The sequence below is a fragment of the Rutidosis leptorrhynchoides genome, chromosome 4 (genome assembly GCF_046630445.1).
Source record: "Rutidosis leptorrhynchoides isolate AG116_Rl617_1_P2 chromosome 4, CSIRO_AGI_Rlap_v1, whole genome shotgun sequence".
In the NCBI taxonomy this organism is placed as follows: Eukaryota; Viridiplantae; Streptophyta; class Magnoliopsida; order Asterales; family Asteraceae; genus Rutidosis; species Rutidosis leptorrhynchoides.
In genome coordinates this window covers 609,808,823-609,821,496 of record NC_092336.1, presented here as the reverse complement: position 1 = coordinate 609,821,496, position 12,674 = coordinate 609,808,823, and the positions used below count along the sequence as shown (strand labels likewise).

General features: G+C 32.6%; 1 protein-coding gene across 1 annotated transcript; it reads right to left on the bottom strand.

The window, feature by feature from the left end:
- Window positions 1-676: 676 nt before the first annotated feature.
- LOC139904033 (guanine nucleotide-binding protein alpha-1 subunit) lies at window positions 677-10,801 on the bottom strand. Its single transcript, XM_071885968.1, has 14 exons — window positions 10,719-10,801; window positions 8,663-8,733; window positions 8,487-8,559; window positions 7,429-7,466; window positions 7,248-7,337; window positions 7,010-7,087; window positions 6,468-6,575; window positions 3,260-3,361; window positions 2,970-3,025; window positions 2,457-2,591; window positions 2,275-2,368; window positions 2,074-2,133; window positions 1,915-1,994; window positions 677-1,260 (listed from the first exon to the last, which is right to left on the bottom strand). The coding sequence occupies exons 2-14, from the start codon at window positions 8,723-8,725 to the stop codon at window positions 1,083-1,085; spliced, it is 1,155 nt and encodes a 384-aa protein (XP_071742069.1). The 5' UTR covers window positions 8,726-8,733; window positions 10,719-10,801; the 3' UTR covers window positions 677-1,082.
- Between the last annotated feature and the right edge of the window lie 1,873 nt (window positions 10,802-12,674).

Genomic DNA, 12,674 nt, shown 5'->3' with positions numbered 1-12,674 from the left:
AAAGTAAGTCACTAGTAAAAATGGCTTCAAATTAATACACACACACACACACACACAAAATGATACAACTACAAACGGATAATATGCAAGAGTGGCCCCACACTCCAAGTCTCCAAAGTCCAACAATAATTATCCGGATATAAGAGTGATACAAAGTCCAACAGTTACTTTTCATGATATTTGAAAATATCTGGATAAATCCGGTTCCAAAAATATCCGGATAAAATCCGGGTTTTATCCGGTTTCTTTTTTGATCCATGTCCGGTTCTGTCCAGTTCGGATCCCACCGGATCGGATTTTTTAGATCCGTTTTTCTTGTATCCGGTTCCGGATCGGTTTTCGGATTTCGGATCGGATTTTTTGGGCACCTCTACTGTGTCTCGAGTAGTCTTCGAGCAATATGAGAATGAAAATCTTATCCATTTACTCATTTACTTTCCACTTAATAATTCATTTTTGTACGGTTTTAATTCAGTGAATAATCACTTAATCTGAAAAATAAGAAATAGAGACCAATTTCCAAACACAACATATGAAGACAACACTTCGTACCAAAATAAAAGTAAATAGCCCAACTCACCCTCCCAAGTAGTAGTACGAACAGAGAAAATCTTATCATTTACCCGTTTAACTATCATCGTAAAACTTAACTTGTAACGTGAAACTAAACACCATGGACACAAATCTTGGGTTATTATTTCCATCTTACGGTGTAGTTCCAAACAATACACGTCAAGAGAAAAACATGAAGTGGCCTAATTCTGCATTTATACTTGTCTGGGTTAACCACAACAAATTTAGAAGTTAAATAGATGTATATGATCATAAATCTTACCTTCGTTTTTTCACCAAGAAAGCTACATACATGGAGAAAATATATGTAAAAAGATCCCAAGTAATATATGGTGGGTACTTAGGGCCAAAGCCTAAATGAACCAATGAACCACGAATATAAAATTAATTTGTTTTAACCTGTGAAATACCATACTGATTGATTTTGTTGATCTCATTGTCAAAAAATTTGATGAAGCTTTTTCTGAAATATTGACATTTGTAGCAGCATGTGAATATGGTGGTCGGTGTCACAATAAGCCTGCTTCAAACAGATTTCTCCTTTTTAGGGTTTCGTCTAAAAGTTTGAAAGTTTTCTTCACGAGTTTCTGGTCAAGAGCGGTAGTTCTGTAGATCTTGAACACACGGTCCTGGTGATCACATGTTACATTCTGATAGTACAGCTCTTCGAATTTCTTCTTCACAAACCTAACAAGATAATAAATTTGATATAAAAAAAACTTAAATTTCATGACATTTTGTAGATATGGCAATTTCGACCCGTTTACAAATGAACGGGTTGTCTAGGGTTATAATTTTTTATTTCCAAAGGATCAAACTAGTATAATTAATTAAAATAGAAAAGGCAAAAAATACATGGTCAAATGGCCAAAAGTCATCTGATGTGTAATATTAATGCATGACAACAACAATACCCAATTTTAATGCATGACCTATATCTTAACTTAAAAAGGAAAAATAATTTGTTTTTTATTGTAAAATTTAAATAATATAACTACAGTAATCATATTAGATACTTACAAATGTCTAAATATTAAAGAAAATAATAACAACTCGCGACTCGGGGAGCACTCGGTCAACACTTTTTGAGTACTCAAATGTTGACCAAGTTTGACATTAAGCAATTTTGACTGAGTTTTGACTGACTTTTCAAGTACTCCTGAGTTTGACCGTGACTGAGTAATTAAACCGAGTGCTCGGACCGATCTTAAATCCGAGAACTCAAGTACTCGCTGAGTTTGACCGAGTACTGATTCATGACTCGTGTATGACCAGCCCATTTTGCCACCTAATATAATTTACCTACAATTGAATGCAAGCAACAGGAAAATGAATGCTTACTCGTATGCATGCTCAACTTCTTGCTTTCCTGTTGTAACCGGTTGATAATCTTTAAACCACTCGCATACGTTCAGGGGCACCTACAAGATCAACTCTAAAATGTTAAACTAAAAGAAGCAGATGGTTTAACATATAAATAGAATTCTTAGTATCACTTACCTTTGAAACCTTTTTCTCGAAAATATCAAACTTGTTTAGAAATAGCATAAAAGATGTTTTCTGCATATGGCATAATACACAAGCAGCTCTAATCAGGTAAAAAAAGCTTTCGTAAAACATACCATTCGTGTATATATTTAATAATAAAAGCTAGTTGGCAAACAAAACATAAGAGAATCAACACGTATAATGATTCATAACCTCGAAACATTTTTGTTTTAAGACCCATTCAAAGAGTTCTTTTGTCTCCATCATTCGGTTCTTGTTTTCATCTTCATATAAGGTTTGATCATACCTGGGATACAGTTAAGATGGCATGTCAATCAACTCCGCATCTAATGGTGCTAATAACTACTAAATACATCTGGTTTGCTAATTCTTACTCGCTAATAGCAGCACAAAATATGACAGCTGTCACACCTTCAAATAAATGGATCCACTTCCTTCGTTCATTTCTCTGGCCTCCAACATCAAATAGTCTATATACTTCACCGCTTTTTTTGTTCTCCCCGACAGGGCTGCAAGTTTACATGATTTTTATAAAATTATTAGCAAATTCGAAGAACCCATTTAACACTTTGAACCAAGATGCAGATACTAGAAATACTAAACTAGATAGCCTCATATGCAATAGCCCTGTTTGTTTGTTTTACCATTTCACATTATTAATGATAAGGGTCTCATTTTCTTAATACGAGAAGAAATTAAGATGTTATAGTGGGCCCCCGACTTATTTGATGTGAAGGTATATAAAGATGGGACCCACAAAATGCATAATGGTAAAGATGGAAATGGTATAAGTAGATGAAACCTATTAATTCAAATTAAGGTTATGTTTCTAACATTTGCAGACAAAGGAGCACAAGCAAATAGATTTTTCATTGGGATAATTTTACCTGAACTGGATTTCTACAACGCCTGTTGTACGAACACGAGCATGAAGAACATCCTCCTGATCATGAAAACTTTGTTACAATAAAAAAAACATGGAATATGCTGTAAACTAAGAGCCCCGCTGGTAACCAAATGTCAACAATAATTATTGTCAGCAATAAAACTCTCACTGGATAAAATTAAGTGATGCCACCAGGGCATCACTTAATGTCAACATGGTTTGCTTTATTATGTATGCTATTTAATTGACAAAGGCAAAAAGATAATACATTGAATCGTTTAGCATAAGTACCTTAGTAGGAATATAATTTGTATCTGACAATCTCTGCAAGTTTTCCATGAAATAATCGGCACAGTCAGGAAGCTGAAGCTCATTCCCGCGAGCATATGTTTCCTGCATTCAGTAGACACATTATAAGACTTGAACCAGTAAAAACAGAATTTCCAAAAATCATCAAAAATAGAGATCTGCTAGGTATTTACTTAAAGGAATTTTGAACCACTTGTCTATCGAATGGCTCAATTCAAGTGTTTTATCTCTAGTTGGGAAAAAGAGTAACATCCCAAAAGCTAGGTTAAAAAAGAAACGGGACATTCGACTCAAAAGTCTCCTCAATGCAATTATAATGTAGTGGCCAAAAAAATCATTTTATTCACGCAACCAGACTGTTTACTGAAATACAACAACAACAGTACCCAATACCACTTGAGTGGTGTATGGGGGAGGTGAGATGTAGACAATCCTTCCCTTATCCGAGACTAAAAACAAGTCATTTCTCCACCCAGAAAAGTAGAGAAAGTCATCCCTCTCTTTATTCGGCGGATAAAGAGATTGCTTCCGAGTGGACCTCCGGCCTTTTTTATTTATTTATAAAAATAGTAAAAAAAAAAAAAAAAAAAAATAAAAAAAAAAAAAAAAAAAAAAAAAAAAAAAAATAAAAAAAAAAAAAAAAATAAAAAAAAAAAAAAAAAAAAAAAATATATATATATATATATATATATATTGAGACGCCATGAAAATGATAGAATCAAAATTTCATGGGTTTAAAAGTCTCCCTGAAAATCAATTTAGGCTCTTATCGGCTAAAAAATAAAAATACTAATACTAGTACTAGTGTTAGTAAAAAATAGTTAAAAGCAATAGTAATAATATTAATACCACAAATAATATTAATAATTAATATTAACACACCCATAATACAATAATAGTAATAATAATAATAATAATAATAATAATAATAATAATAATAATAATAATAATAATAATAATAATAATAAAAATAATAATAATAAAAGTAATAGTAGTAGTCGTAATAGTACCAGTACTAGTAATACCAAGAGTATTATAGTAGTAGTAACAATAATAAAAACAATACTAATAGTAATAGTAATAATAATAATAATAATAGTAATAATAATAATAATAATAATAATAATAATAATAATAATAAAAATAATAGTAATAATAAAAATAATAATAATAAAAATAATAATAATAATAAAAACTAACAATAATAATATAGAGATAATAATAATAATAAATAAAGTAATAATAATAATAAAAAAAGTAATAAAAAGCAAAAAAAAGCACAAGTAAGAAACCTAATGAGAAATACTATTAAAAATAAAAAAATAACATAAAAGGACGTAACCCTACTCGACTATTCTAATTCTAGCCCTCCACGCACTCCTATCAGAAGTCATGTCCTCAGTCAGCGAAAGCTCCCTCATGTCGAGCCTAAGTCTATCCATCCACCTACGTGTAGGTCTACCCCTTCTCCTTACGCCATCGACCGTGAGTGCCTCGACTCTCCTTACCGGGGCAATACGAGGTCGCCTCATCACATGCCCAAACCATCGAAGCCGTTCTTCCCTTAGCTTGTCGATGATGCTACAGACTCCAAGGTTTTCCCTAAACACACCATTTGGGATCCTATCTAACATGGTTTTACCACACGTCCACCTAAGCATCCTCATTTCTGCTACTTCCATCCTTCTCTCTTGGGCCTTCGTCATTGGCCAACATTCTGATCCGTACAACATGGCAGGTCTAATAGCTACTTTAAAGAATTTCCCTTTTAATTTGAGTGGGATCTTCTTGTCGCACAAGACCCCTTTCGCCGCTCTCCACTTCAACCAACCTACCTTAATACGATGAGTCACGTCTTCGTCTATCCTCCCCGATTTGTGGAGGACCGAACCTAGATATCTAAACGACTCTTGTGGGTGCAAGATCTGGTCCCCAATGTTGATAATCCCTCCACCATTTAGTTCATCCTCACTCCTACTGAATTCGCACCTAAGATATTCTGTCTTTTGTCTGCTGATCCGTAACCCATTTTGTTCTAAGGCCTCCCTCCATTGTTCTAGTCTTCTGTTAAGCTCCTCATTTGATTCTGATACAAGCACGATATCATCGGCAAAAATCAGACACCAAGGGATGTTCTCTTGTATTCCTCGAGACAGCTCGTCTAGAATCAAAGCGAAAAGGAAAGGACTAAGGGCCGATCCCTGGTGCAAGCCTACTTCTATCGGGAAATACTCTGTGTTTCCCACAGGCGTCCTGACACAGGACTTCGCCCCATCATACATATCCATAATAGCTCTAATATATCTACTTGGGATACCCCTAACATTAAGTGTCTTCCAAATCAGCTTTCGCGGTACGCTATCATAGGCCTTTTCTAAGTCTAAGAAGACCATCTCTAGGCCCTTTTGTTTCTCCCTATACTTCTCCATAACGCTTCTTAAAATATGAATTGCCTCCATCGAAGAGCGCCCTGGCATGAAACCAAATTGGTTTTCTGAAACCGTAGTCTCGCGTCGAAGTCTAGTCTCAATCACTCTCTCCCAAAGCTTCATAGTATGACTAAGTAATTTTATGCCTCTATAATTACCGCAGATTTGGGCATCCCCTTTATTTTTGTAAGTAGGGATAATCTCGCTGAGTCTCCATTCCGTAGGCATTTTATAACTTCTAAGCGTCTTATTGAAAAGACACGTCAACCACCTGACACCATCCTCACCCAGGCACCGCCACGCCTCTATTGGGATCTGGTCAGGTCCTACAGCTTTGTTTCTACCCATCTTTCGTAGTGCCGAACTTACTTCTTCCTTCCTGATTCTCCTACAGAAACTGTTTACTGAAATAATAGAACTATTTTATCATATTTGACACACTGACACACCAAACGTATATTACAATTTATTCAATACATATAGGATATAGCCATATAGGACTAGAAGTGTACCAGGTCGACCTATTTCAACGCGTACCAAAGAATACCCTTTTTTGGAACAAGAAACACACACCCATGTCACGAATCATAAATGGCAGGAGTCGAACTCAAAACCTCAAGATTGATGAGTTACCTCGATACCATTTTGCCAACCCACCCCCAAAGCCCACCAATTTTGTCACCTCAGTGTTTAGCTAATGCCAGGTAACAACATTGCTCGAGACCTCTAGCAAAGTAGCAATTGACACGTGAGAAAAGTACCTGTATGGCTGGGTCTTTCCAAATCTTTAGAATGTCCTGAACGAGCTCTTCATTAAGGAGGGGATAATCCAACCTGCCTCCAATTTCTGATAGTTTCTCTCCAATTTCCTAGTACGTATAAATTTGTACATTTAATTTTGAAAGTTCAAAGGACATGTGATTTCAATTAATGGATCCAACAAATTCCTAATCTTTTATGATACTGTTCATGGGAATAAAAATAGAAATTCATTTGATAAATTCAGAAAGGAGGATTAACCTCCTGGTAGTTTTTTCTTTGGAATGAACAAAATTCCGTCAAATAACCACTTTTGAAACACAAATGCAAACATCTCCATGCTCATATTTAGTGTTTTATCTTCTTTTTAGTTTTCTAAGACTTAAATAATATATTGATGTCTCTATACAAACATCAAATATACATCAAATATGTTTTCCACACAAATAAAAAAAAAAAAAAAAAAACTTGTCTATACTAACATGTAAATATATAAAATAGGACAATACAAACAATGGACCGACAACGGGATGAGCTCAAATACCTTGTTCTCAATGGATAGGGCATACTTTGACGAACCTTCTTCACTTAGAGCCAACTCCTTTGATCCGTCATGTAATATCTATTGGGAAAAATACAATTAAATTAAACTTGCATCCCAACATCATAAGTTTCAAACAATTTTCAAAGTCATGTTTCAGTTTCGTAATCTTCGCGATTTTTCCAGTTGAGGTGAAAACAAATAAATAAAACCTAAACACACCCTTTCTAGTATTGCGTACTTTTATTGTCTGATAGACATTCGCGTGAATGACTGAAGTGTAACTCTGGAGCTCTCTTTCATCAAATCCAGTTTGAAAGAGTAACTTTATCTGCACAACAATTAATTTCTCCACTATTCATTAATAGAAAATCACCACTTACAGATAATACTGATTCAAAGATTTTCACAAAGACCAATACCTGTTTAAAAATAGTTGACTTTCCTGACTCTCCAGCACCTAAAAAAAATTGGTTTCAGGCGACATGTTTAGAAGACTAAACCAAAACATCGAATATATCATATCATTCATTCATAAGTCATAACCATAAACACACGACTTCATGATATCAGCATCGCAAAATTACAAGTGATCAAGAATAACAGGTTATGTAGAGGTAGCAATTCTGGATCATTTGTGGGATATGTTAACGGCCCTAGGACCGTACTGGGCAAATCTTAAAACTGCTTAAATGGACACTGGTTTAGCGTATTGAAAGTCGCCAGAGGTGTTTTTAACTTGTATAGTTCATCCTAATTAAAATTATCCAAAATCCAATGTAGATTACGATTGCAGCATTATAATTTTAGTAACTACTATTAACCCAATCAAGATTTATACAATTATTGGGTGGTTGTGGGTAGGCCTAACTTAACATGTACTACTAATCACCCATTAGGATCAATTAACCAAATCAGCCGACCTGTCATATTGTCACGTCAATTGTGAACCCTGATACCTTGAAAAGGGAAAATTGGATAAGAGGCTAGCACATCATTTTAGAGATGGAAGATACCATGAGGTAGACATTTCAACCGAGTACATGTAACATTAGAAGCTATCCACATTCAGATTCTGAACTGTAAGGTAGATTTACAAATTGTGACAACATTATTTTGATCTATATATTGAAAGTTCTCTCTTTAATAAATAGATCAAATTGGCGCATATGGTGCTAAGTCTATATTTCCAACTTTCACTTTGGGGGATGGCGAGCGTCTTATAGCAAGTATATAACTGAATCGCAGCACTCATCATAATAACCTATGCTATATCTCTAGTAACTATGATTCTGCTACACATTAAATGGAATTAATATTACTATTTCAGGATTATTTTCTCAATACTAATAAAGCAATGAATCCCAATATAAGGAATCAGTAATCTAAGATGGTCAGAGTTTCACTACATAAAATGAAATTAACAAAAGCATTTGACAACTAACATACATAAATGCATAAGACCATAAAAAATATATACCAAGTAATAAAAGTTTCTGAATATGTTTCTCTGCCTTTGTTTCTTGCTCAATTCGCCTTTCTATTTCTGCTGCCTGAAAAGCATATATCAGAAGTCATTTGACAAATGAGTGTAAAACCTATAAACACGGAACGAAAGGAAAAACTGGGAGACAAACGAGTGTTTGTGCACATTACCTGGATATTTTCTTCTGTGTTAGCTTGATTACCACGCTTTTGTCTACTGCAAAGTAAGCCCATGTTTTGAACTACAATATCAGCATGAAATTTCAGATTAAGATTTCAAGATGAGTTTTAATTCGGAGTTTTCATGATGAGTCAAGCCGCCAATAAATCGACGATTGCTTGGAATTTAATTCAAAGAAGTTGCACCATATTGTTTCTTTATAATATTGACATTTTGATGTATATAGGATTAGCCCACTAATAAGAGGCATTTCTATATCAAGTAAGTATTACAGTATTACTATAATAGGAAGTATGATTATATACAAATCCCTTCCTAAAAAAAAATCCACACAAGATAGATATAGAATTAATTAATTACACTAAATATACAGAAATATTGTACATTCATAACAAGAACATGAACTAAGGAATACGCCAACAAACAGACAATTTAATATCTTCTTAATTGATAGAGAACTTAATCACAAGAAACATTGATTTTAACGGTAAGTGATGGCTATGTGGTTACTGATTAATAGGTTGATGTGCCAAGTTCTTTATGGTTCGAACATCCTGTATGATATATATGCAAAGGTCACTCCCTTAAAATTACACGAAATTTAAAGGGAAGTAAGAAAATATCTCAAAAGAGACTCGTTTGAATAAAGCCTTCCATTATCACTATCTATTACAATATGACCCGCTTTTCCTTCTTCAGTTCTTTCCTAAAGATTACCGATCTCTTATCTCGTAGTTACAATCTATTCAAACGATGACAATTAATACTCCATAGTAAGATTGTAACATGATAATACCCTGGTTTAATGAATATCTTTGCAAGTTGGCATATTTGAGTTGACTTACACCCTCAAATTGAAGTGTATAGTTTGAACAAATTAAAACATAACCAACTGGGCCATTTGCATGATTTTAAGAGGAAAATAATTAAATGTATTTCAGATAGTAGTAATGACGTGATATGTGGTACAAAAAGACGCAATATGTAAGATATTGACATATATAAATTCCTAATAAGTTTTTATATTTATATATATCATATACATACGTGTAGCCACATTACATACTTACGTAGAAACAAGCAACCAGTAGTAATCGAAATATAGCATTTAACGAGAACGATATGTGTCTTTTCCAGGAAATAAAAGATCCGGCTTGAGTTGTTACTTTTCTTATTCTTTTATTTAATACTCATTTAAACGGAGTTTCGAATAGCCATTCATGTAAGTAAGTCTTGAGACCACAAACAGTTATTTTTAATCACCAATTATCCTGAACACAACTAGTTTTGGATCATAACTTAGTTACTAATATAGTTCTCCATCAGCATAAACTTCAACTTTAGACTCTAGAAGCAAAAATATTAATGAAATTTATATATATATCCAAAATACTTTGCAGAAGACATAATTTATTTTAACATAAGCATTTTAACTCAATTAAATTTTAGACACCAAATCAAAGTACCAGACGATAAGAAGTAACATTTGCACCTTTGGAAATGCTACTTTGAAGAAATCCTATAACAAAAGTAATTAAATACTCATGTTCCTATAAATGCCAATTAACCTATAAAGTATAATCTCATTTTTCCAGCATTTTAATTATTGTTATAAAATATATAGAAGTAACAAAAAGCTACTTCAAATCAATAGATCATAAGTTAACTTATAAAACCTAAATCATCAATTAACTTATTTAATTAAAAGATATTCCTTAATTAAAAAGTTAAAAGGTAGCTAAAAATAAGCACACGTTTCAAATTACTGTACTATAAACAGCATTTCATTACTATTACTATTACTATCCATATAAAGCAAAATGCCAATGTATATGCAACATATTTTACATAAATGCATAAAAATATCACAATTACACTAGCAGACGCGATAACTATAATTCGAATATCATCAAATCAACAGCGGTGCTTAGAAAATTGCAGGATCGAGTATTACATAAAAATAAAAATAAAACGTATTTAAAAAAAATCAATAAGTAATCGCAATCAATGAGAGTATGTATAGGTTGTATGTATATGCAAACTAACCGATATTTAGAGAGAATTAATTATTTTGGTATCTTCACAGTGATCTGTTTGTTGAGTGTGAGAGAAAAATGAAAGAAAAGAGAGGAAAGCAGGGTTGGGTTGGAAGTCCTAGACTGGAGTTTATTTTTGTGTAACCATGGTTAGGTTAATGGGTTTATAAATTTTTTGACAATACAAGTCGTTTATACTGTAGTAATCAGTAAATCACTAATCACACGCTAAATAAAGTCCAATAATGTAAATCTATTACGCTGTATTTTTTTTTTGAAAGGCTCTATTACGCTGTATAGATGTTTTATTATTTTCTTTGTTCCGCGATATCGAAATCGACGGCTCTCATTTATTACCCACACACGCATTAGGAGATCCCAATTCGTGACGATGAAGACTCTCATTTATCACTCACACACGCATTATGAGACCCAATTCTCGACTACCATTGAAGGTTGGAAAACCCCCCAGAGACCTTCTCAAATCGTCATTGATGTTGGCAGTACCATCAAAGATTGAAAACTCTCTGCTTGAAGCGAGAATCGAACCTGGGTTGACAATACCTCAAGTTGAATCTCACCCTTATACCACTCAAGCAAAGCTTCAGTGGTTTCTCTCCGTTCATTTTACTCTATAATTTTTATTTGTTTAAAGAAACGTAAAAGGTAAAAAGTTGAAGATTTTTTTTGTTCGGACTATTCGAGAGGACGAGCAATCCGACTTCATACTCTGATGTATTCACTCGAGCAAGATTATACTTTCTTTTAAATTAAAAAAAAAATTATTTGTTTAAATAAAAAACTTACTTATCTAGTCACAGATAATTATTCATCTTGTAATATATGTTTTAAAATAATGTTGATTTACAAAAGTAAAATTAACTATTTATATACAAAAGTTTATTAATAAATGCTATTATACTCTTCAATTTAATCTTATTTAATGTTTAAAATTGTTTAATTTTAAAATAAATTCAATCAAATTTACTTTAAATATAAGACAAAACTAACATAAATTTATAATATCATAAATTGTACCAAACAATTCGATGAGGTAGTTTTTTTTTTTTTTTTTTTTTTTTTTCATGAAAAGTAACTACTAGTAAAAAGTACTTGTAATAAACAATTTTTTTATTTGTTACTCTTAATAATTTAATTCATCATAATCTGTAGTGAGACCTACATTAAATATAAAGGCAAAACAGATTTATTAGTTATCATAAATATTTTTTTTTATTTATTTTTTTTTTGAAAATTAATATGAGATAATGGGAGTATTACTTTTTCTTACCATATTAAGACATAAATACTGAGATAGTCCTTGTGATTTCCATCAAACTGCTGAGATAGTCCCTTGACTTTTTTTCTGATTGAGATAGTCCTCGTGGTATGCAATAGTTGTTGAGATAGTCCATGTGACTGACGGACGTTATTAATCACAGTTACATCAGGATCACGCAACGGCGGAGCTAGAAGGGGGGTTTTGGGGTATCCAGCCTCCCCTAATCATTTTTGTGGATAAAGTATTTAATTGTTCTACGACAGAGAAAAAGATTTTGGAGATTGTAATTGAGAATTGTTCGCAGTTGTGGTTAGATGAAAAGTCTCGTGAAGAAGATGAACTTTTATTATAATTTACTTTTTAACTCCTTAAACTATTGTAGTATATACTATATTAGCCTCTTGAATTGATAGTATATCAAATTTACCTTAATTGTTATGAAATAATCAAAATATAAAATTTACCCCAATTGTTATAAAATAGTTAAAATATCAATATCAATTAAAACCACATATTTTAGCCTCGTACAGTCGAACACACATACAACAATCTAATATTTTGAATATAGGTTACAGACTTTATAAATCAAATTTTTTACACTAGTTTAACATATATATTATTTAAAGTTTTCATAAATCAAATTGCTTTTAGAAAAATAGAAAATCCATTATAGTTTGAACAAGT